We start from the raw sequence: 26,934 nt of genomic DNA, 5'->3' as shown, positions 1-26,934 counted from the left end.
CGGTCACTGAGGGTGCAGGGCGCTGGGGGGGAGCGCCCTGAGACGCAATAAAAACGATATAAAAACCTTATATGGCTAAAAAAAAATGCATCACATATAGCTCCTGGGCTATATGGATGCATTTATCCCCTGCCAGTTTCCTGAAAAAAGCGGGAGAAAAGGCCGCCGTGAAGGGGGCGGAGCCTTTCTCCTCAGCACACAAGCGCCATTTTCTTTCACAGCTCCGCTGGAAGGACGGCTCCCTGACTCTCCCCTGCAGTCCTGCACTACAGAAACAGGGTAAAACAGAGAGGGGGGCACTATTGGCAGCTAATATATAAATACAGCAGCTATAACAGGGAGTAACACTTATATAAGGTTATCCCTGTATATATATAGCGCTCTGGTGTGTGCTGGCAAACTCTCCCTCTGTCTCCCCAAAGGGCTAGTTGGGTCCTGTCCTCTATCAGAGCATTCCCTGTGTGTGTGCTGGGTGTCGGTACGATTGTGTCGACATGTATGAGGAGGAAAATTATGTGGAAGCAGAGCAATTGCCTGTGTTAGTGATGTCACCCCCTAGGGAGTCGACACCTGACTGGATGGTAGTAATTAAAGAATTACGTGACAATGTCAGCACTTTGCAAAAAACTGTTGACGACATGAGACAGCCGACAAATCAATTAGTGCCTGTTCAGGCGTCTCAGACACCGTCAGGGGCGCTAAAACGCCCGTTACCTCAGATGGTCGACACAGACCCTGACACGGATACTGAATCCAGTGTCGACGGTGACGAGACAAACGTAATGTCCAGTAGGGCCACACGTTACATGATCACGGCAATGAAGGAGGCATTGAACATTTCTGACACTACAAGTACCACAAAAAAGGGTATTATGTGGAGTGTGAAAAAACTACCAGTGGTTTTTCCTGAGTCAGATGAATTAAATGAGGTGTGATAAAGCGTGGGTTTCCCCCGATAAAAAACTGCTGATTTCTAATAAATTATTGGCACTATACCCTTTCCCGCCAGAGGTTAGGGCACGTTGGGAAACACCCCCTAGGGTAGATAAGGCGCTCACACGCTTATCAAAACAAGTGGCGTTACCGTCTCCTGATACGGCCGCCCTCAAGGAACCAGCTGATAGGAGGCTGGAAAATATCTTAAAAGGTATATACACACATACCGGTGTTATACTGCGACCAGCGATCGCCTCAGCCTGGATGTGCAGCGCTGGAGTGGCTTGGTCGGATTCCCTGACTGAAAATATTGATACCCTGGATAGGGACAGTATATTATTAACTATAGAGCATTTAAAGGATGCATTTCTACATATGCGAGATGCACAGAGGGATATTTGCACCCTGGCATCTAGAGTAAGTGCGATGTCCATTTCTGCCAGAAGAACGTTATGGACGCGACAGTGGTCAGGTGATGCGGATTCCAAACGACATATGGAAGTATTGCCGTATAAAGGGGAGGAGTTATTTGGGGTCGGTCTATCGGACCTGGTGGCCACGGCAACGGCTGGAAAATCCACCTTTTTACCCCAGGTCACCTCTCAGCAGAAAAAGACACCGTCTTTTCAAACCCAGTCCTTTCGTCCCTATAAGGGCAAGAGGGAAAAAGGCCGCTCGTTCCTGCCCCGGGGCAGAGGAAGGGGAAAAAGACTGCACCATGCAGCCTCTGCCCAAGAGCAGAAGCCCTCCCCCGCTTCTGCCAAGTCCTCAGCATGACGCTGGGGCTCTGCAAGCAGACTCGGGCACGGTGGGGGGCCGTCTCAAGAATTTCAGCGCGCAGTGGGCTCACTCGCAAGTGGACCCCTGGATCCTGCAGGTAGTATCACATGGGTACAAATTGGAATTCGAGACGTCTCCCCCTCGCCGGTTCCTGAAGTCTGCTCTACCAACGTCTCCCTCCGACAGGGAGGCAGTATTGGAAGCTATTCACAAGCTGTATTCCCAGCAGGTGATAATCAAGGTACCCCTCCTACAACAGGGAAAGGGGTATTATTCCACGCTGTTTGTGGTACCGAAGCCGGACGGCTCGGTGAGACCAATTTTAAATCTAAAATCTTTGAACACTTACATAAAAAGGTTCAAATTCAAGATGGAGTCACTCAGAGCAGTGATAGCGAACCTGGAAGAAGGGGACTATATGGTATCTCTAGACATCAAGGATGCTTATCTCCATGTCCCAATCTACCCTTCTCACCAAGGGTACCTCAGGTTTGTGATACAAAACTGTCATTATCAGTTTCAGACGCTGCCGTTTGGATTGTCCACGGCACCACGGGTCTTTACCAAGGTAATGGCCGAAATGACAAATGGTCCGGATCGCATCTTCAGATGCATCAGCGGATAACCCTATCTCCAAGGACAAGGGTATCTCTCCTGTGGTGGTTACAGAAGGCTCATCTTCTAGAGGGCCGCAGATTCGGCATTCAGGATTGGATGCTGGTAACCACGGATGCCAGCCTGAGAGGCTGGGGAGCAGTCACACAGGGAAGAAATTTCCAGGGCTTGTGGTCAAGCATGGAAACGTCTCTTCACATAAATATCCTAGAGCTAAGGGCCATTTACAATGCCCTAAGTCAAGCAAGGCCTCTGCTTCAGGGTCAACCGGTATTGATCCAGTCGGACAACATCACGGCGGTCGCCCACGTAAACAGACAGGGCGGCACAAGAAGCAGGAGGGCAATGGCAGAAGCTGCAAGGATTCTCCGCTGGGCGGAAAATCATGTGATAGCACTGTCAGCAGTGTTCATTCCGGGAGTGGACAACTGGGAAGCAGACTTCCTCAGCAGACACGACCTCCACCCGGGGGAGTGGGGACTTCATCCAGAAGTCTTCCAAGTGATTGTAAACCGTTGGGAAAAACCAAAGGTGGACATGATGGCGTCCCGTCTCAACAAGAAACTGGACAGATATTGCTCCAGGTCAAGGGACCCTCAGGCAATAGCGGTGGACGCTCTGGTAACTCCGTGGGTGTTCCAGTCGGTATATGTGTTCCCTCCTCTTCCTCTCATACCAAAAGTACTGAAAATCATAAGAAGGAGAGGAGTAAGAACGATACTCGTGGCTCCGGATTGGTCAAGAAGAACTTGGTACCCGGAGCTGCAAGAGATGCTCACGGAGGACCCGTGGCCTCTACCTCTAAGGAAGGACCTGCTCCAGCAGGGACCTTGTCTGTTCCAAGACTTACCGCGGCTGCGTTTGACGGCATGGCGGTTGAACGCCGGATCCTGAAGGAAAAAGGCATTCCAGATGAAGTCATCCCTACCCTGATCAGGGCCAGGAAGGATGTAACTGCAAAACATTATCATCGCATTTGGCGAAAATATGTTGCGTGGTGTGAGGCCAAGAAGGCCCCTACGGAGGAATTTCAACTGGGTCGTTTCCTACATTTCCTGCAAGCAGGATTGTCTATGGGCCTAAAATTAGGGTCCATTAAGGTTCAAATTTCGGCCCTGTCGATCTTCTTCCAGAAAGAACTGGCTTCAGTGCCTGAAGTTCAGACGTTTGTCAAAGGGGTACTGCATATACAGCCTCCTTTTGTGCCTCCAGTGGCACCTTGGGATCTCAATGTAGTTTTAGGGTTCCTAAAATCACATTGGTTTGAACCACTTGCCACAGTGGATTTGAAATATCTCACATGGAAAGTGGTAATGCTGTTGGCCCTGGCTTCAGCCAGGCGCGTATCAGAATTGGCGGCTTTATCCTATAAAAGCCCTTACCTGATATTTCATTCGGATAGGGCGGAATTGAGGACTCGTCCTCAATTTCTCCCTAAGGTGGTTTCAGCGTTTCACATGAATCAACCTATTGTGGTACCTGTGGCTACTAGGGACTTGGAGGACTCCAAGTTGCTGGACGTAGTCAGGGCCCTGAAAATATATGTTTCCAGGACGGCTGGAGTCAGAAAATCTGACTCGCTGTTTATCCTGTATGCACCCAACAAGCTGGGTGCTCCTGCTTCTAAGCAGACGATTGCTCGTTGGATTTGTAGTACAATTCAACTTGCACATTCTGTGGCAGGCCTGCCACAGCCAAAATCTGTAAAAGCCCATTCCACAAGGAAGGTGGGCTCATCTTGGGCGGCTGCCCGAGGGGTCTCGGCTTTACAACTTTGCCGAGCAGCTACTTGGTCAGGGGCAAACACGTTTGCTAAATTCTACAAATTTGATACCCTGGCTGAGGAGGACCTGGAGTTCTCTCATTCGGTGCTGCAGAGTCATCCGCACTCTCCCGCCCGTTTGGGAGCTTTGGTATAATCCCCATGGTCCTTACGGAGTTCCCAGCATCCACTAGGACGTCAGAGAAAATAAGAATTTACTTACCGATAATTCTATTTCTCATAGTCCGTAGTGGATGCTGGGCGCCCATCCCAAGTGCGGATTGTCTGCAATACTTGTATATAGTTATTGTTACAAACAAATCGGGTTGTTTATTGTTGGAAGCCATCTTTTCAGAGGCTCCTACAGTTATCATACTGTTAACTGGGTTCAGATCACGAGTTGTACGGTGTGATTGGTGTGGCTGGTATGAGTCTTACCCGGGATTCAAGATCCTTCCTTATTATGTACGCTCGTCCTGGCACAGTATCTTAACTGAGGCTTGGAGGAGGGTCATAGGGGGAGGAGCCAGTGCACACCAGCTAGTCTAAAGCTTTTACTTTTTGTGCCCAGTCTCCTGCGGAGCCGCTATTCCCCATGGTCCTTACGGAGTTCCCAGCATCCACTACGGACTATGAGAAATAGAATTATCGGTAAGTAAATTCTTATTTTCCCTATAGATTGTAAGCTTGCGAGCAGGGCCTTCCTACCTCTATGTCTGTCTTTGCCCAGTTTTGTTCTATAACTGTTGTTCTAATTGTAAAGCGCAACGGAATATGCTGCGCTATATAAGAAACTGCTAATAAATTATATATATATATATATATATATATATATATCTCCAAATAAAGTTTCAAAATATGTACATGGACTCTGTCCGGCTTGATGATAATGAAATAACTTTCCTCCTGTGACCAAGTAGACTTTGCTTTGTTTAAAGTGTGATAACTAATTGATCACATACATGATTAGATGGCAGCTCCATTAAGGAAGGTGTTTTAAAGTCACATATTGCAGGGTAAAATTCTCCACTCTTATATTGTAAAGATACTTGTATAATCAAGTTAGATTATCGACATCCCTGCTGTAGGTTTGAAGAATGTTATGAACACCATGTAATAAACCACTGCTTACTCACCACTCCACCTGCTCAGGTGCTATGCAGGGATAAAATGTGAACACATTCCGGCTGTTTGTAGTCAAGTTGTAGCTTATCCGACACCATCAGTGACAATACTTTCATTACTCGGAAATAAACCTGTATGCAAATTTCGGCACCCCTGTTAAATTGCATATTTTAGTTAATCTGTAATGTAAAAGTTAAAATAACCTCTGAATGGTACAGAATTGAATGTGACAAATTTCTGTAATTTGCAATGCACAAATATTTGCTCAATTTAACAGCTTGAATAAAACACAAAAAACAATTTTTTAAAAAGCTTTACATTTGTCGATCAATAACTCTGTCAGACTTTGCACATATTCTTCAGTAATTCTATGTTAGGAGGAAATATATTTTGAAGCTGCACTAATTGCATGGAGATAACAAAGAAAAAGTATCTTCTGAAAATAAAAAAATGAAATTCCATTATTTTTATTGGAATTAGTAGTTATTCTACTACGAAGAATATTAGACTTACATTATGTATCATGTTTGTTTTTTCAGTCACAATAAGGATGATATGAAAAAAGCAGAGGTCAAGAAATTTGACAGGAAAAAAGGTTTGCTTGTTTTGTACATGGTGTTTTACTCAAAGAATTCAAACTTAAGAATTCTTATCATACCGTTTTCTTCCCATAATTTAATGAACATTTACAACTGCTGATTTTCATAATGTATTTAATTAAATGCATATTACAGTGTTTAGTTTATTTTTCATGTTTTTACACCCATTACAGAAACATCCACAGATGCCAGACTTCAAAGGATACATGCGGAAATAAAGAACTCCTTAAAGATTGACCACCAGGTACAGTATGTATTGCCTAGGCCCAAGTATTTTTAACTGCTATTTGCGTGATTTGGCAAAACAACCCCAAAGGACTCCCTACTGTTGGGGGTGGGGGATGGGTGTAGCTTTCTGACAAAGTTGGTCTGTACTTTATCTTTCTATCATTGATCCCTCTCAAGGCCAGAACTGATGGGAGAGATGTGTGCTGAGCGATTTTAACACAGACCGCTCAGCACACATCCCTCCCCCATCTCAGCACAGCATGATGTGTGCTGAGCGAGGGGGACGCTCACTTCACACAGTGCAGCAATCTAGCACTGGCGATAGCGATGCGCAGGGCCGCGCATTGCTATCGCTGGGGGGCATACACACGACAGATCCGTGCTTAAAATCTAAGCAATCAAGTCAGATTGCTTAGATTTTAAACACTGATCTCTCCGTGTGTACACCCCTTCAGGGTTTTATTCAGTGAACAAAAGTAAAGAGAGTGCTTACACTGTTGAAAGTGTTTTCCTTCACAGTCTGTATTTCCTTGGGCATGATGGCATATGAGCAGTCATCAGCTAGAACGGTTAGCTCTCCGGATTCACAAACTGATTTCATTGGGTCACAACATCAGACTGTCTAGACCAGGCCTGGCCAACCTGTGGCTCTCCAGCTGTTGTAAAACTACAAGTCCCATCATGCTTTGCCACAGTTTTGCTATTAAGGAATGCTAAAACCGTGGCAGGGCATGCTGGGATGTGTAGTTTCACAACATCTGGAGAGCCACAGGTTGGCCAAGCCTGGTCTAGACCCACCTTGAACGCTCTCCCCTTGGAGTAAATTTACTAAAGCTTTTAAAACAGACAAGTGGTGATGTTGCCCATAGCAACCAATCAGATTTGATTATTTTCTAAAATGCAGTGGAGAAACAGTAGCCAGAATCGGACTGGTTGTTATAGGCAACATCGCTAATTTTCAATTTTAAAAAACTTTTGTAAATCTACCCCCAGGTGAAATATTTACTGAAAGTCGATGTTGGGTCGATTTGTGATAGATTTTGTATTTCAGGGTCCAAATTTCACATTTACTAACAGATCATTTTTTAAATTTTTTTTTTAAACAACGTCAAAAATCATCTGTTTGTAAATGTGTGATTTAAACCCTTCAAAAACCAAATCAGTCAAAACAAACATTGACCTTTACTAAATATTCCCGAAGGTGCTAAAAACCAACTTTATGGACACCGTGAATGTCATATTCCAGTGCTACAGAGTGTGAAGTTCATATAATCACAAAGATAGTGAGGGAGATATTTATCAAAGCTTGGGGAGAGAAAGTACCAACCAATCAGCACCTGTCACTTTACAGGCTGTGCTTGAAAAATATCAATCAGTTAGGAGCTGATTGGTTAGTATTTTATCTCTCTCTCCAAACTTTGATAAATATCACCATGAGTCACAACAGAAAATAAACTCCACATAAATGTACTGTAAATCAGAGCTGAATGGAAAGCAGTTGAGTTTCAAGGAAATTTGCTGTTAAAAGTATCTCAGAGTATTCTCAAACAACAGAATATATATGGCCTTCATAAATCACCAGGGAGGCTGCAGAAGTAGAACTATGATGATATCTTGGAGAGAAAAAATACCATATTGCAGGCAAGAAGAAGGTAGTGTCTGGTTGTTTCCAGAGAATGGTCTCTCTAGCAGATTGTTGTTCAGCTGATGATAGAAAGATTTTGCCTTCCACAAATGGACATTATGGCACCAAACCAGAATGCCAAAAAACTAATTTCTTCTCTCTACGAAAAAATTCCATGGACACACTGGGTGGATGCATTGTCCGTCCCATGAGGTTTCATCTGACCTATGTCACTCCATTCCCTCGCTTCTATCTCTGGGGAGAAAAATTAAAAAAGTAAAAGTGATAGCCATTCTTTCATTTTGGCCACCGTGTCCATGGCTCCTAGTGGCTTGGGAGATGCTTCAAGAGAAACCATGGGTTATACCTTCACATACAGATCTATTGTTTAGTGGTCCAGTCTTTCACTCAAATATGTAACAAATAAATGTAATGGCATGGAAATTGAGTGGGTACTATTCAGAGAGAAATTAGTATCAGGTTCAGTAATCCATACTCTTGCAAGGAAGATAAAATCTTCAATAGTGCATTAATTACAGAGTTTGAAAGTCAGTGGGCTTGTTTGTGAAAGGCAACATATTTTAACCTTATGTATTTTACAATGTTTTAAAGGTGTTGCTAACAACATAGCCATTTTCGTATTTACTTTTTCCAGTGGCACACTGTCTATTTTATTCATGTTTTGAGAATCCTTTGACAATATAACTGCTTCAAGTATTGTATTTGCTGATGCAATTTAACATCATTTGAGTACATTTCCAAAAAGAGACAAAAACAACCTCTTAAAGGGCATGGAAATCCACAGATGGGTTGGAATATTTGTCTCTATTTGTCATTGTGTGGCCTCCCTAGCCCAAAATAAAATATCCCAAGTTTGTGAGCGACTTCTGTGATGTATATGCATGTATATGTCTCCTAAATAAATTATTACTGTAGCCATCATCTCATACAGCCATGGGCTTCTTTTTACAGTTTTCATGTGTTTTTGTGCAGGATGTTAACAGATGTATTAGTGCACTGGATGAGCTGGCATCTCTCCAGGTCAGCATGCAGCATGCTCAGAAGCACACAGATATGATCACTACCCTGAAAAAAGTAAGCTACTTTAACCAAATGTTATTGGATATATATATATATATATATATATATATATATATATATATATTATACATCACGGTCCGCACAACACTGTAATCATCTCATGCAGGGTGCCCGGTTTGGGGCAATTCAATATAGGTACAACCACACCATGAGGCTCCAGCTGGGGCTATGTTGCAGAAGAAACCAGCACTCCTTAAATATCCAAACGTTTTTATGCCATTTCAAGCAATAAGACAAACTTTTTAGTGCAAAATCAGCAGCTTGGAAACAGAATTCCATCAATGATACAAGTCTCACATGTCCTGAGTCATGCTGGGGGTATAGATCCAACCCAGCATGGTCTACCAACAGCCGTTTCGGCTACCGCCGTCTTCAGGGGAGTAATTCAAACCACTATGCCAAGCTTATACTATTTATACCCACTAAATGAACAAAGTGTGCTCACCTGTCCTAATTGTTTACCCGAGTTCCGCCAGGTGTTGTTAGGAGGCGCGTGTATGAAGCTGCCTGGACGCCCGCCTGTGACGCCATCCAGCATCGCCACGCTCTCCACGAAAGTCTCCCGTCTGTTACCACAGTAGCGTCGGTCCCGCCTCCTCACGCACCGTGACGTGTGTACAGCGTCCCACACCCTCCAGGCAAACAGCGGCTCGCCGATTGGCCTGCTCGTCCAAGCGATCCGCCTGCTTGACATCACGTACCTCTATTGGCTTCCCTGTCTCCTGGCAACCCAGCCACGTCCCCTCCACTCACCTATAGTGGCAGAATCGGGGAAACATTAGTGCACAAGACTACTACACCTAAACAGGATAAAATAAAATAACATCTATGCGTATACAATGTGCCACACTTACCGCCAGGGACCTATTGCATCACTTATATAGATGACTATCATTATACACAGAGCCCCCCTCTGGCTTAACTAATCGATAAACTTATAACACTGATTTAATCGGTGCAGACATATCACCGGGGCTAACCATATATTGGTCATATCGTGATGGTACTACCCTTGGCTAACACATCTACTTGGCACTAGATATATATGCATATAAGCAACATATCCAAAAAAACATACAAAAAATAAATAATAAACAAGAACTGGAGCATCTGTGTGGAGAAGGCATCCACTATAAAGATGTACCAAAAATACTTTTTTCTAACACTGACCAACTAGCTTTTGATCAGGATAGCCCACAGGAAGTTCATGCAGATCTATTAAGGTTGCGCAGTACCATAAAGAAAATCTAGTCCCTAGGGGCTTTAGAATTAAAAACCAACCTACTTTGGGACGTAACTGTAAAGAATTCTGTAGATAATGGTGTCTCATCCTGAATCAATGTAGCTTTGATTTAATGCTTTTGGTCATCCAGCAGGTGAACGCCGACATCAAGGTTGTGGAGAAGGACATCAAAGCTTGTGAGATTGCAGGATTAGATATTATCAAGGCTGACAATAGCACTGACTGGCTATCCAAATTGGATGAGAGTGTAGCCATATTTAAATCAGATTTGCTAGCATTTAAGAAAGGTAAATACAAGAGGGTCAAAGAGGACTACAGGGATTTTCGTGTGTATCCCTGGTTGATTCCTCAAAATAATAGACGTCAGTGGCAAACTGGTCAGACATTTAAAAGACTACAACCCAGACACTTTACTGATATTGAGTCCAACACCTCTCAGAGTGATTCAGATAATTCCAGTAAATCCAGACAACATTTTTTAGGGGACAAAGCGTCCACACGCAGCAAAGCACCACCAGACAGGGAATTAGAAAACCCTGCAGGGGAGGGGGTGTCAGGCATCAAAAATCAAAGAGAAAAAAATTCCAGGATGATCCGCAAATAGCACTGTTCAATCTATCCTCATACAAATTGACTGAACCTGAGGCTATGGTATTAGCCAAGGGTCTGTCTTATGTTCAAACTCATCGACAGAAACCTTTTGACTTTGTGGTTGAGCTTTATAGATTTCACAGGCAACTACGCCTCAAAGACTTCTTCAACAAACGGCCAGCTACTCAGTATAAATCAACTCCATTTAAAATCCCCAGTACTTTTGACCCGCCCTCAACAAACGCATCGATTGAGACCTTCATGCGGTTGGTGAGGATGGATACTATACCAATTTCTTTTTCATCCACTAGGGGTCACTGGAGTACTCTTGGGATATGGACGGCTTCCGTAGGAAACAGGGCACTGAATATTTAAATTTAGAACACTCCACCCCTCCATATCCCCGAGTACCTCAGTGTTTTTTCTGTGCTCGAAGTAGCAACAGGTCAATGTGGCTGGGTCCACGATTCTTTTGAATATTTTTTGATTTAAGTGATTTTCTTTTTTCATACACATCCCTTTCCCCCTTCCAAAAGGCAGGGTCAGGGATAGTGCAAGCTGCTAATAGCAGCTGTGGCGTGTCGGTCCTCACTGAATGAGTTCCCTCACAGCCACACAGATCCTCCTGCACAGGCTGGCCGGCGCTTGTAGAAAAGCCCCGTCGGAGCCTCACCACAAGAAGCAGGAGTCAAGGTATGTTGAACGGGGCGGTCAGCTCCCGCTGCCGCCCCGCTGTGTGGGGACATTGTTTATATGATGCCGGGATCCCTCTGCAGACGCCAGCCGCCGCTGCTCCGGCCGCCCACGCTGCTCCTGCTGCCGCCGCTGCTCCGGCCCTCACCGCTGCACGCCCGCTGCTCACAGCGATTCAAGACGCGCTCCCCGCTCTCAGTCACTGCGCGTCCCGCTACCCGGCTCCCGCTGGCTGCCCCACACGCTGCGCTGCCCGCCCGCACTGCATCCGCAACGGAGCATGCAGGGGGGAGGGGGGGGGGGCGTTATACTGTGATTATATAACAGAGGGGGCAATCAGCGGCATGAGAGGGAAAACCTGCAGCAACAGCAGTATGCTAGGCTGCAGGGTTAATTACAGGATTTCATATAAATGTCACTTTAACCTGCACTGTGATTATATGGGTAAGCATGGCAGCCATTTCTAACCATGCTTCCTGTGTCTTCCTGCTGTGATTCCAGAACGTTCCAGTACTACATCTCTACTCCACCGGAGGCGCAGGGGTGTTAGTGGGAATTTGGGATCACATTTCATAGTACTGGCCACGTGTACTGCACTTGCCCAGATATGTATATATAGACACCTTGGTACTATTTTACTGAGTCGTGCAAGTGTCTGTTTTTTGTGTATTGTATTGTCTGTCGCCATAATGAGTAAGGCACCAGCAATAACTAAAAAGCATAATTGCAAAGTCTGTAGCAGTGTGTTACCGGATGGATCTACCACATGTACAGTATGTTTTGTGGATTCGGTTCCGAATAAAAATTCTGCTCCGGTTTTAAAGCCCGGACCCTCTATGGGAAATGCTAGCCAATGTACTGGCTGGGTTGCAATCAGAATTGACCGCCGCTCGACAGGAGCGGGAAACGGCAAGATCTGAGTCTAGGGTGAGACCGCCAGAACTACCAGAGGGGTCTCAGCCTTGCGAAAGGTCCAGATCCATTTTGGGTAGACGGGATAAATTTCATATGTCTTATGATTTACCAGTTTCTGCTATGTTGCATTCTGACGATTCCATGCCAGACCTCACGGCACAAGATGAGGGTGAGGAGGGCGAAGTGGAGTCACATAGTGAGGATTTTAACAGCTCAGGCATTGATAATCTCATCAGAGCGGTGCGTCAGTCTCTGAAGTTTACAGAAACTGAGGAGCCTCTCACAAATGATCAGGTCGTATTTACTAAACGACAGAGAACTCCAATAAGTTTTCCTGTGTCGGAGTCTCTTAATAAGATGTTAGTAGAAACTCGACAGACTCCAGATAAACGGTTTTCTATACCTCGCAGATTTAAGTCTAGTTACCCGTTTCCAGACTCGATGACATGTACATGGAAATCCACCAATAGTTCATTAGTCTGTGTCGAAGCTTACGCAGAAATTAACCATACCAGTGCCAGCGGCTACTAAGCTTAAAGACCCTTCAGATCGCAAAATAGAAACTATGCTAAAGTCCATGTATGTAGCAGCAGGAGTGCTGCTGAGACCTGGCTTGGTTGGTATCTGGGTCACTAAGGCGCTCATAGTATGGATAACAGAACTTAAGCCTGCCCTCCATGACGAACACCTTATACTTCTTGCTGATCAAATGTGTGAGGCTGCGGAGTATCTCTGTACAGCTACTACTGACGTCTGTCAGCTCACTTCTCGTATTTCATCGTCGCTAGTTACGGCACGACGAACACTCTGGCTGCGTTCTTGGCTAGCGGAGGCAGAGGTCAAACGAGGTATAGAGGCGTTACCTTACGATGGCAAGAAGTTGTTTGGTCCTGAATTGGACACATGGTTTTCTGAGGCTACGGGTGGAAAGTCGGTTTTCTTACCATTGCCTCCACCGGTACCAAGAAGGAGGTACTCTGGACCTTCGTTCAAATCCTTTAGACCGCAGTCCTTTCGCGGACGTGGCAGAGGAACAGCCACGCCTGGGGACGTGGTCGTGGACGTGGTTTCCAACAAACCAACACAAGTCGTCAGGACGCTAAGGTTACCGACAAGCCAGTGGCATGACGGGCTACCAGCCCATCTCGGTTCTCCAAAGGTGGGAGCACGCCTTCAGACGTTCCATTTGGCGTGGTTCCAGACATCCGCGGATGGGTGGATCCGCAATTTAGTGTTAAAAGTAGAGTTCGACTGTCTTCCGCCACTGCGGTTTTTCAAGACAGGATTGCCTCTGTCGGACGACAAGAGGGCGGTTCTGCAACTTACCATTCAGTCCCTACTGGATTCAGCAGTTTTGTTTCCGGTCCCTGTACACCAACAGGGTCAGGCTTATTATTCCAGTCTGTTTGTGGCACCGAAGCCGGATGGCTCAGTCAGGCCAATATTGAACTTAAAGGGTCTCAATCGGTACGTAACTTACTACAGATTCAAGATGGAATCTCTGCGCTCAGTGATTGCAAGTTTAGAGCCAAGGGAGTTCATGATTGCGCAAGATCTCAAGAATGCGTACTTACACATTCCGATTTGGCAGCCTCATCAGAGGTTCTTGCGGTTTGCAATACGCCACAACCATTAACAGTTTCAGGCTCTACCGTTTGGCATCTCGTCAGCGCCTTGGGTATTCACCAAAGTGATGTCTGTGATGATAGCTCATCTCAGATCCCTGGCAGTGACAATCGTTCCGTACTTAGAAGATGCTCCTCCAACTTGCGCTGCTAACGTACACCACGGTTGGAGTGTCAACTTCAAGAAATCGCATCTAATTCCGTCTCAACGACTTCAATTCCTAGGTATGATTCTCGATACGGTAAATCAAAGAATTTACCTACTACAACAGAAAGTACAGATTTTTCGCCATCTGGTACAATTAGTGCTCAAGCCACGCACACTCTCGGTACATTTGTGTATTCGCCTATTAGGAACAATGGTGATGGCTTTCGAAGCGCTTCAGTTCGGAAGATTTCACTCGCGTCCATTTCAACAGCATGTGCTCGCACAGTGGTCGGCCTCGCATCTGCAGATTCCCCACAGGGTGAGGTTGTCGCCAAGGGCGAGGGTGTCTCTACTCTGGGGCTCAAGGTACACAATTTAACCGCAGGCGGCGGCTGGAATTGAATAATTCTAACGGCGAACGAGAGTCTCAGAGGTTGGGGAGCTGTAGTTCAAAATTGTCAGCGACAGGGTCTCTGGGGGGATCACGACAGATTGCTGTCTATAAATGTCCTGGAACTCCGCGCAATTTACAATGCACTACGACAAGCAGTACACATGCTTCACTCTCAGACTGTCCAAGTGCAGTCAGACAACGCGAGGGCAGTCGCATACATCAACAACCAAGGAGGAACGAGAAGCAGCATGGCAATGCGGGAAGTAGCTCGAATCCTCAATTGGCCAGAATACCACCAGGTGATATTGTCGGCAGGGTTCATTCCGGGAGTGGACAACTGGGAGGCGGATTATCTCAGCCGTCGGGATTTTCATCCAGGAGACTGGGCCTTAAATCCAGAGGTGTTTCACATGTTGGTCCACAGGTGGGGTTACCCTCAGGTGGACCTGATCGCATCTCGCCACAATTACCAAACGCCCCAGTATGTGTCCAGAACGAGAGATCCAAAGGTAGTGGCGGTAGATGCTCTCACAATCGCGTGGCCGTACAGCCTCGTGTATCTGTTTCCACCGTTCCGCTGCTCTCTCGGTTGCTAAAACGGATCAAAAGAGAGTCCGTCACAGTCATACTAGTGGCGCCTCATTGGTCTCGGAGAGCTTGGTTCTCGGATCTCCGCGGACTACTCGCATAAGATCCTTGCCCGCTCCTACTACGTCCAGACCTGTTACAACAGGGTCCGTTCTTTTACACCGATTTAGCGTGGCTGCGATTGACGGGGTGGCTGTTGAGACCGCCCTCTTAAGAAGAGAGGGCATTCCAGTATCGGTTATACCAACCATGTTACGAGCTAGGAAGCCGGTTACGGCAGCTCATTATTATAGAATTTGGCGTGCCTATATAGGTTGGTGTGAAGCTCGGAAGTTTCCGACATCATCTTTCAAGTTATCCCGTCTTTTGTTATTTCTACAGACGGAGTTAGATGGAGGACTGCGTTTATCTACACTAAAGGTGCAGGTATCTGCGTTGTCAATTTATTTTCAAAGACGATTGGCTCTATTGCCGTCGGTACACACTTTTCTGCAAGGTGTCCTCAGAGTACAGCCTCCATTCATTCCACCTACAGCGCCATGGGACTTGAATCTGGTTTTAGATTTCTTACAGTCTTCATATTTTGAATCCTTACAACAAGTGGATATAAAGTTTCTCACTTGGAAAACAATTTTTCTTCTAGCCTTAGCTTCGGCAAGGTTTGTTTCAGATTTGGGTGCCTTGTCATGCAAGCCACCGTATTTGGTGTTTCATGATGACAGAGCGGAACTTCGAACGAATCCCGTTTTCTTACCAAAGGTAGTGTCATCTTTTCACATCAATCAACCAATAGTAGTTCCTGTGTTAACAGCACATTCTGGAACTCTGGATGTGGTACGCGCATTACGCGTTTATGTATCCCGAACGTCTACAGTTCGTAAGACGGATACGTTGTTTGTTCTCTATGATGCTGCCACGATGGGTTGGCCAGCTTCTAAGCAGACCTTATCCAGATGGATAAAACTGACTATACGTCAGGCTTACCTTAATGCTAGGTTACAGCCGCCTACATCAGTAACAGCTCATCCCACACGTTCTGTGGGAACTTCATGGGCAGCTGGTCGTAGAGCTTCTACGACGCAGCTTTGCCGTGCGACTACATGGTCTTCAGTGCACACGTTTGTGCGCTTTTACAAGTTTGATACGTTTTGCGGCATCAGCATCTAGCTTTGGCCGCCTAGTGTCACAGGTGTCAAACAGCTCTCCTGCCCACGGGGGAAGTTTTGGTACGTCCCAAGAGTACTCCAGTGACCCCTAGTGGATGAAAAAGAAAATAAGATTTTGGTACTTACCAGGTAAATCCTTTTCTTTGAATCCATAGGGGGCACTTAACGCCCACCCAGAGCAGTTTTACCTGGTTTGTAGTAAGCTCAGGGGATCTTATGGTAACACCTTTTCACCGACTGGTTCAAATTATCAAGTTCTATCGGTTATGGTGTCAACTGTTTAGTTGTCAGTAACGTTATGTGTCAACTTCGTTGTTGTCCGTTATGTTATATGTAATACTCCATTGTCAACCTCTCTATAGTTCCTGTTCGGCTCAGTAAAAAACACTGAGGTACTCGGGGATATGGAGGGGTGGAGTGTTCTAAATTTAAATATTCAGTGCCCTGTTTCCTACGGAAGCCGTCCATATCCCAAGAGTACTCCAGTGCCCCCTATGGATTCAAAGAAAAGGATTTACCTGGTAAGTACCAAAATCCTATTTTTACGAAAGAGTAGGATTAAATATTCAAATTTAAACAAGGAGGAGTCGTTAGCAATAAAAACTTTAAATAACAATGTCAATATTGTAATAGGCCCCGCCGATAAAGGCGGTGGCATTGTTATAATGAATAAGACTAACTATGTTGACGAAGTAATGAGGCAGCTGTCAGATGCAACCTGTTATAAAAGACTTCAGTTTGACCCAACGCTCAATTTCAAGAAGGAAATAGACTCTATCATTCAACTTCGTTTCAATAATGGTTGGATAGATGAGCAGACAGAAAAATTTCTCACCCAGGACTACCCGAGGATCCCCCTCTTGTACATCTTACCTAAGGTGCACAAGAGTTTGGTGGATCCTCCGGGTAGACCGATTATTTCCTCCAGAGGCTCATTGGGGCAACCTTTGTCTCAGTATGTTGATTACCATCTACAATCGGTAGTCCAACACACCCCTTATTTTAAGGATACGTCGGACGTTATTAATAAATTGGAATAATTTGGACAGCCGCCAAGTGATTGTCTCTTAGTGACATTAGACGTTTCTAGTTTATATACTAGCATTGACCATACAGAGGGCATTGAATCAGTCAGGAGGGCTATCACCACTAGTCCACACTATGAGGGTCCACCAGTTGATTCTTTATTATTACTTATTGAGATAATTTTACATAAAAATTACTTTTTGTTTAACAATTCTTTTTATTTACAACTTCATGGGACGGTGATGGGGTCTAACATGGCCCCATCATACGCCAATTTATTTATGTATGATTTCGAACAGAATAACATTATGAACGATCTGGATTTTGCTAAATTCATATCGTTCTACGTCAGATTAATTGACGACCTTTTCATGCTGTGGACTGGTGGTGAACAGGCATTGGTCCAATTTGTTGATAGATTGAACAACAGGCCTGGTTCCATTAGATTCACCTATCGATACAATAGGGTGAAGATGGAATTTCTAGATGTGTTGATAGGAATTGAGGAAGGATGTTTCACAACTAGCATTTTTAGAAAACCAACAGACAAAAATACGCTGCTTCTTGCATCAAGCTTTCACCCACAACCTTTAAAGAAGGGACTTCCTTACTCTCAATTGGTAAGGGTGACGCGAATAACCTCAGACCACACTAAACTGCCAGAGGCTCTAGCTAACATGGGGCAGAAGTTCATTGACCGGGGCTATGATCCATTGGAAGTGAAAAAAGCGACAACTAAATGCCTGGGGTTAAAACGCGAGGACCTTTTGGTTCCAAAGATGAAAAGTGCGGAAACAGAACGTTTGGTATTTACGAGTACCTACTCTATCACGTCGGGTTTAGTCAAAAAGTCAATACTGAAGCATTGGCATATTGTCCAGACGGATCCATCATTAAGTAGATTCTGCGCCAATACACCCCTCTTCAGCTATAAGAGGAGCAAGAATCTTAAAGAACGGATCTCACAATCTGATATTAGTTCTGGAGTGATGTCGAATACAAATTGGTTTAGTTTACAGAGGGGAGCCTTCAAATGTGGTGGCTGTGCCAATTGTACGTTTATGCTGACTGGTAAAGAATTTGTGCACCCCATGTTGGGAGACAAATACACGTTGAGACACAGGATGACTTGTGACACCCGGTACGTGACTTACATCATTGTATGTCCGTGTAAAAAAGTATACGTGGGCAAAACGATTCGGATGCTAAAAGAAAGAATATCTATGCACCGTTCATCAATTAAAAAAGCATTACAGATAGTGGAACCTAGTACACCACCGGTGGCCAGACATTTCGCAAATTGTGGTCACAGAATAAGGGACTTCAAATTCATGCCTTTGGATCATGTGCCGCCGCTCAGGAGAGGTGGTGATCGCAACAAGCAGTTATTAAAGCAAGAAAGCCGATGGATATATTTATTAAATGCTATGGCCCCATTAGGGCTTAATGAGGAACTAATCTTTTCCTGTTTCCTATAGAAAACAGTGAGTTTTGAACCAGGCCTGCTGTCCTTAGTTTACTGTAGTCTTATAGTGGATGCCTTCTCCACACAGATGTTCCAGTTCTTGTTTATCATTTATTTTTTGTATATGTTTTTTGGATATGTTGCTTATATGCATATATATCTAGTGCCAAGTAGATGTGTTAGCCAAGGGTAGTACCATCACGATATGACCAATATATGGTTAGCCCCGGTGATATGTCTGCACCGATTAAATCAGTGTTATAAGTTTATCGATTAGTTAAGCCAGAGGGGGGCTCTGTGTATAATGATAGTCATCTATATAAGTGATGCAATAGGTCCCTGGCGGAAAGTGTGGCACATTGTATACGCATAGATGTTATTTTATTTTATCCTGTTTAGGTGTAGTAGTCTTGTGCACTAATGTTTCCCCGATTCTGCCACTATAGGTGAGTGGAGGGGACGTGGCTGGGTTGCCAGGAGACAGGGAAGCCAATAGAGCCGCTGTTTGCCTGGAGGGTGTGGGACGCTGTACACACGTCACGGTGCGTGAGGAGGCGGGACCGATGCTACTGTGGTAACAGACGGGAGACTTTCGTGGAGAGCGTGGCGATGCTGGATGGCGTCACAGGCAGCTTCATACACGCGCCTCCTAACAACACCTGGCGGAACTCGGGCAAACAATTAGGACAGGTGAGCACACTTTGTTCATTTAGTGGGTATAAATAGTATAAGCTTGGCATAGTGGTTTGAATTACTCCCCTGAAGACGGCGGTAGCCGAAACGGCTGTTGGGAGACCCTGCTGGGTTGGATCTATACCCCCAGCATGACTCAGGACATGTGAGACTTGTATCATTGATGGAATTCTGTTTCCAAGCTGCTGATTTTGCACTAAAAAGTTTGTCTTATTGCTTGAAATGGCATAAAAACGTTTGGATATTTAAGGAGTGCTGGTTTCTTCTGCAACATAGCCCCAGCTGGAGCCTCATTGTGTGGTTGTACCTATATATTTATTTATTAATTTGTATTCATTTTTTTATTAATTTGGTGTCACTTCTTGGTGTATCTGCAAAAGCTTTTCACAGTACTTGGAACTCATTTGGTGACACCTTTTTCTCCATGTATTCAGTTTGCCTTATGCCACACCACTAAGCGGTGTAACAGGAGTGACAACACTCTTCGGTATTCACTGTTTATCAACAACTCCATATTTAAAAAGCCCATGAACTTCAGTTATGCTGGAACAGACATTTATTTGTATAGCGCCACCATTTTCACTGCGCTTTCCAGAGCATATTGAAGCAACAGGGACAGGGTTTTACAGTATCCCTAGTACAAACACCCTAACTTGGGTCCAATTTTTCCAAGGAGACAATTCATCAAATAGTATACTTTTGTACTTGGGAGGACCAGAGCACCTAGAAGAAAAACATGGAAGCATAGTAAGGCTGAAATGCAAACCTGTGTGTGTGTGTAGGTAGCTCAGTGTGAAACGGTTTTCTCCAGTTTGGGGTCTCCATGCGCCAACCAAAACATTTACTGATGAATATGACCAAGATTCATGCAAATTGCAAAACAAAGAGAAGCGGTTAATCTTTTATGCTCAAAACGTAAAGGGAAACAGAACAATAGAATAAAAATTGAAGATATTGAGAGACTTGTATACTCAGTCTCGTTCTTTTAAAATGCAGAAAAAAAAGTTACTATTCTCTGATGTTGTGTCTTAGCTCAGAATGGACTAAACTAATGTCATGTTAGGAGATGGAATACAAGCAGGTGTAATGAGGAAAGTCAAACAGAAAAACTTTTTTTCTAATGATGGGGTCCTACAAAGGAAAACCATGTCGATCCTGTGAGATGGGAGTGTCTCATATGAATCCAATTGAATATACTGTAGACAAGACACAGTCTACATACTGTATTTGTATTAACATTGATGCTAGTGAGGGTTGGCGAGCATGTGAAATGTATGGAGATGTGAACCCCTATAACCCAACCCAAATGCTTACTTTTTCATATTATCCATTGCTGGACACAATTTTTGTTCAAGCTGTTCTCGCTGTGTGAGTATAGTGGAAAAAGGGAAACAAGTAGTGCATAACCTCAAAGGAACAATGTATAGATACACAATTATTTACAAGTATACATACAAAAAAAGTTTCATTTGCAATGATTGTGATGTATCAGTCTGAAATCACATGGATATACAGTTGTTGATAACCGAAACCATATGAGCAAGAGAGCCTGGTGGGTCCCCATAGGGATGAATAGTATGGTTACCGTTGTCATGTATGACATTACAACTCACCTCAAAGCTTATTTTATATTCTGAGTCTAAACAGAAGGGGGAAGTGATGTCACAGCTTATAATGACCTGCTGAGAAATTGCCATATAAATATAAAAACGGATGAAAGAGTGCAACACATTATATGAACTTCATATAAAAAAGTTATGTGCCACAACCTACATTATTCTGAGAGTGCTTGGATAATAAGTGATAATATACAATAAGACGTATCCCAAACTTCCTTTTAAATCTTTTTTTTGTGTGTAGAGGGATAGGAAATTTTAAAAGTGAGAGAAAGTATTCCAATGCTCAAAAAGTTTTACTTCAGTCATAAGGAATGTGGGATCACGTGTTTAGGGCCTCATTCAGTAAGGATTGCAAATTCTGCATTTTAGCAGAATTTGCAATCCTTTGACTTGCATGCTGGCGACCGCCCATCGCAGGGCAAGGCCGCCCCTGCAACACTCCGTCTTGGAAACAGAGCGTTGCCGCTCCACAAATGATTGACAGGCAGATGCGTTTGTAATTACTGCAGTAAAGGACAGGATCTGCGCATGCGCCCGTGGGGCGAACGCAAAAATGACATTTGGATCGCAAATTGCTAGCCAACCTGTATTAGCCCTTCAATGCACCAAGTAAATATATATACTTATTGGATCACTTGGTTTTTAGAGGTTCAGAGACTAAAGGGCAGATGTATCAAGCCTTAGGGAGAGATCCAGTGGAGCAGTTTCCTTAAGCAGCCAATCAGTGCCTGTTGTTTCAAAGACTGTGCTAGATAATTGAAAGAAGTTGGTTGTTTTGTACAACTACTACATCTTTATCTCCAAGGCTTGATACGTATTTCCCTATTGGTCTGTCAGATGATGGGGGTAGGGGAGGAGAGAAGAAGTTTTTGGCAGGGGTTTGTGAATGTCTTTGTCTAGTGTCCCTTTTACTTGCATATCCATTTTCTTGTGACGTTAATCCAAAAACCGGTCTCCTTCAAATTATTGAGGGTCTGTAGCCAATATTGTTTCTCTTACGTCCTAGAGGATGCTGGGGACTCCGTAAGGACCATGGGGATACACGGGCTCCGCAGGAGACATGGGCACCCTAAGAAAGACTTTAGATCTGGTGTGCACTGGCTACTCCCTCTATGCCCCTCCTCCAGACCTCAGTTTGATACTGTGCCCAGAGGAGATGGGTGCACTTCAGGGAGCTCTCCTGAGCTTCCTGACAGAAAGTATATTTGTTAGGTTTTTTATTTTCAGGGAGCCTGCTGGCAACAGACTCCCTGCATCGAGGGACTGAGGGGAGAGAAGCAGACCTACTTCTGTGAGATTCAAGGCTCTGCTTCTTAGGCTACTGGACACCATTAGCTCCAGAGGGAGTCAGAACACAGGTCTCACCCTGGAGTTCGTCCCGGAGCCGCGCCGCCATCCTCCTCACAGAGCCGGAAGATAGAAGCCGGGTGAGTATGAGAAGAAAAAGAAGACTTCAGAGGCTGCAGAAGACTTCATGATCTTCACTGAGGTAACGCACAGCAGTGCAGCTGTGCGCCATTGCTCCCACACACCTCACACACGGCAGTCACTGTAAGGGCGCAGGGGGGGCGCCCTGGGCAGCAATATAAACCTCATTTCTGGCAAAAGAGATATATATACAGCTAGGCACTGTATATATAAAGAGCCCCCGCCAGTTTTTATTATATTTAAGCGGGACAGAAGCCCGCCACCGAGGGGGCGGGGCTTCTCCCTCAGCACTCACCAGCGCCATTTTCTCCACAGCACAGCTGAGAGGAAGCTCCCCGGATTCTCCCCTGCTTATCCACGGTGAAAGGGGGTTTCAGAGAAGAGGGGGGGCACATAATTGGCAGCAATTAATAGTATTACAGCGCTACTGGGTAAACACATTGTGTGTTTTTCCTGGGGTATTAGCGCTGGGTGTGTGCTGGCATACTCTTTCTCTGTCTCTCCAAAGGGCCTTGTGGGGGAACTGTCTTCAGATAAGAGGATTCCCTGAGTGTGTGGTGTGTAGGTACGTGTGTGTCGACATGTCTGAGGTAAAAGGCTCTTCTAAGGAGGAGATGGAGCAAATGTGTGTGTGTTGTCTCCGTCGACAACGCCGACACCTGACTAGATATGTGGAATTAAGTGCCACAAGGTAAATTTATTGCACAAAAGAATAGAGAACAGACAGGTAAAATCTACCCATGTCTGTCCCTATGTCGCAGGGACCTTCAGAGTCTCAAAACGCCCACTATCCAAAATAATAGACACTGATACCGACACAGAGTCTGACTCCAGTGTCGACTACGATGATGCAAAGTTACAGCCAAAACTGGCAGAAAAGTATTCAATATATGATTATTGTAATAAAAGATGTTTTGCATATCACTGATGACCCATCTGTCCCTGACACGAGGGTAAACATGTTTCTCTAACGTCCTAGTGGATGCTGGGACTCCGTCAGGACCATGGGGAATAGCGGGCTCCGCAGGAGACAGGGCACATCTAAATAAAGCTTTTAGGATCACATGGTGCGTACTGGCTCCTCCCCCTATGACCCTCCTCCAAGCCTCAGTTAGGTTTTTGTGCCCGTCCGAGAAGGGTGCAATCTAGGTGGCTCTCCTAAAGAGCTGCTTAGAAAAAGTTTTTTTAGGTTTAAATCTCAGTGAATCCTGCTGGCAACAGGATCACTGCATCGAGGGACTTAGGGGAGAGATTTCCAACTCACCTGCGTGCAGGATGGATTGGAGTCTTAGGCTACTGGACACTTAGCTCCAGAGGGAGTCGGAACACAGGTCCTCCTGGGGTTCGTCCCGGAGCCGCGCCGCCGATCCCCCTTACAGACGCTGAAGACGGAGGTCCGGAAAGCAGGCGGCAGAAGACTCCTCAGTCTTCATGAAGGTAGCGCACAGCACTGCAGCTGTGCGCCATTGTTGCTACACGTCTCACTGATTCAGTCACGGAGGGTGCAGGGCGCTGCTGGGGGCGCCCTGGGCAGCAATATTAAATACCTTTAGTGGCAAAATAAATACATCACATATAGCCATTAAGGCTATATGTATGTATTTAACCCAGGCCAGTTTTCTTAAAACCCGGGAAAAAAGCCCACAGAAAAAGGGGCGGAGCTTATTCTCCTCAGCACTCAGCGCCATTTTCCTGCTCAGCTCCGCTGGTGAGGAAGGCTCCCAGGACTCTCCCCTGCACTGCACTACAGAAACAGGGTAACAAAGAGAAGGGGGGCATAATTTGGCGATATTGATATATTAAAAGCGCTTATATCAAAAACAACACCTTCTAGGGTTGTTTATATACATTTATAGCGTTTTTGGTGTGTGCTGGCAAACTCTCCCTCTGTCTCCCCAAAGGGCTAAGAGGGTCCTGTCTTCGATTAGAGCATTCCCTGTGTGGCTGCTGTGTGTCGGTACGTGTGTGTCGACATGTATGAGGACGATGTTGGTGTGGAGGCAGAGCAATTGCCGGTAATGGTGATGTCACCCCCTAGGGAGTCGACACCGGAATGGATGGCTTTAGTTATGGAATTACGTGATAATGTTAGCACATTACAAAAGTCAGTTGACGAAATGAGACGGCCGGAAAACCAGTTAGTACCGGCTCAGGCGTCTCAGACACCGTCAGGGGCTGTAAAACGTCCCTTACCTCAGTCAGTCGACACGGGTACCGACACAGATGAATCTAGTGTCGACGGTGAAGAAACAAACGTATTTTCCAATAGGGCCACACGTTATATGATCACGGCAATGAAGGAGGCTTTGCAGATCTCTGATACTGCTGGTACCTCAAAAAGGGGTATTATGTGGGGGGTGAAAAAACTACCTGTAGCTTTTCCAGAATCAGAGGAATTGAATGACGTGTGTGACGAAGCGTGGGTTAACCCAGATAGAAAACTGCTAATTTCCAAGAAGTTATTGGCATTATACCCTTTCCCACCAGAGGTTAGGGCGCGCTGGGAAACACCCCCTAGGGTGGATAAGGCGCTCACACGTTTATCAAAGCAAGTGGCGTTGCCGTCTCCTGATACGGCCGCCCTCAAGGATCCAGCAGATAGGAGGCTGGAAACTACACTGAAGAGTATATACACACATACTGGTGTTATACTGCGACCGGCAATAGCCTCAGCCTGGATGTGCAGTGCTGGGGTAGTGTGGTTGGATTCTCTGACTGAAAATATTGATACCCTGGATAGGGACAGTATTTTATTGACTCTAGAGCAATTAAAGGATGCTTTTCTTTATATGCGAGATGCTCAGAGGGATATTTGTACTCTAGCATCAAGAGTTAGCGCGATGTCCATATCTGCCAGAAGAAGTTTATGGACGCGACAGTGGTCAGGTGATGCGGATTCCAAAAGGCATATGGAAGTATTGCCATATAAAGGAGAGGAATTATTTGGGGTCGGTCTTTCGGACCTGGTGGCCACGGCAACTGCCGGCAAATCCACTTTTTTACCTCAGACCCCCTCCCAACAGAAAAAGACACCGTCTTTTCAGCCGCAGTCCTTTCGCTCCTATAAAAACAAGCGACCAAAAGGACAGTCTTATCTGCCGCGAGGCAGAGGAAAGGGTAAGAGAGGGCAGCAAGCAGCCCCTGCCCAGGACCAGAAGCCCGCCCCGGGTTCTACAAAGCCATCAGCATGACGCTGGGGCTTTACAAGCGGACTCAGGAGCGGTGGGGGGTCGACTCAAGATTTTCAGCAATCAGTGGGCTCGCTCACAAGTGGACCCGTGGATCCTGCAGATAATATCTCAGGGTTACATGTTGGAGTTCGAAAGGTCTCCCCCTCGCCGGTTCCTAAAGTCTGCTTTACCAACGTCTCCCTCAGAAAGGACGTCGGTTTTGGAAGCCATTCACAAGCTGTATTCTCAGCAGGTGATAGTCAAGGTACCCCTCCTACAACAGGGAAAGGGGTATTATTCCACACTATTTGTGGTACCGAAGCCGGACGGTTCGGTAAGACCTATTCTAAACCTGAAATCCTTGAACCTGTACATACAGAAATTCAAGTTCAAGATGGAGTCACTCAGAGCAGTGATAGCGAATCTGGAAGAAGGGGACTTCATGGTGTCCCTGGACATAAAAGATGCTTATCTGCATGTCCCAATTTACCCCTCACACCAAGGGTATCTCAGGTTCGTGATACAAGACTGTCATTATCAGTTTCAAACGCTGCCGTTTGGTTTGTCCACGGCCCCTCGGGTCTTTACCAAGGTAATGACCGAAATGATGGTTCTTCTACGAAGAAAAGGCGTATTAATTATCCCTTACTTGGACGATCTCCTGATAAGGGCAAAGTCCAGAGAACAGCTGGAAGTCGGTGTAGCACTAACCCAGGTAGTGCTTCAGCAACACGGGTGGATTCTGAATCTTCCAAAATCTCAATTGACCCCGACAACTCGTCTGCTGTTCCTAGGAATGATTCTGGACACGGTTCAGAAAAAGGTGTTTCTCCCGGAGGAGAAAGCAAGGGAGTTATCCGAACTTGTCAGGAACCTCCTAAAACCAGGAACTGTGTCAGTACATCAATGCACAAGAGTCCTGGGAAAGATGGTGGCTTCTTACGAAGCGATTCCATTCGGCAGATTCCATGCACGGACATTTCAGTGGAATCTGCTGGACAAATGGTCCGGATCGCATCTGCACATGCATCAGCGGATAACACTGTCACCAAGAACAAGGTTGTCTCTCCTGTGGTGGTTGCAGAGTGCCCATCTGTTAGAGGGCCGCAGATTCGGCATACTGGACTGGGTCCTGGTGACTACGGATGCCAGCCTACGAGGCTGGGGAGCAGTCACACAGGGAAGAAACTTCCAGGGCGTGTGGTCAAACCTGGAGACGTCCCTTCACATAAATATACTGGAGCTAAGAGCGATCTACAATGCTCTAAGCCTGGCAAAATCGCTGCTTCAGGGTCAGCCGGTGTTGATCCAGTCGGACAACATCACGGCAGTCGCCCACGTAAACCGACAAGGCGGCACGAGAAGCAGAAGAGCAATGACAGAAGCTGCAAGGATTCTGC

At 45.4% G+C, this 26,934-nt stretch overlaps 1 protein-coding gene across 4 annotated transcripts in view; it reads left to right on the top strand.

The window, feature by feature from the left end:
• PSIP1 (PC4 and SRSF1 interacting protein 1) overlaps positions 1-26,934 on the top strand; it is a 369,617-nt gene that overhangs the window by 300,924 nt on the left and 41,759 nt on the right. For 3 of the 4 annotated variants that reach the window (XM_063914078.1, XM_063914077.1, XM_063914076.1), the window contains exons 12-14: positions 5,758-5,813; positions 5,991-6,061; positions 8,642-8,764. In XM_063914078.1, the coding sequence (XP_063770148.1) occupies positions 5,758-5,813; positions 5,991-6,061; positions 8,642-8,764 (250 nt within the window). The remainder of the gene's footprint in view (positions 1-5,757; positions 5,814-5,990; positions 6,062-8,641; positions 8,765-26,934) is intronic. The other variant, XM_063914079.1, reaches the window with a different exon arrangement.

The sequence above is a fragment of the Pseudophryne corroboree genome, chromosome 1 (assembly GCF_028390025.1).
Source record: "Pseudophryne corroboree isolate aPseCor3 chromosome 1, aPseCor3.hap2, whole genome shotgun sequence".
Lineage (NCBI taxonomy): Eukaryota > Metazoa > Chordata > Amphibia > Anura > Myobatrachidae > Pseudophryne > Pseudophryne corroboree.
Note: the sequence above shows the minus strand (reverse complement) of the source record. Positions and strands in the feature narration are given on the sequence as shown.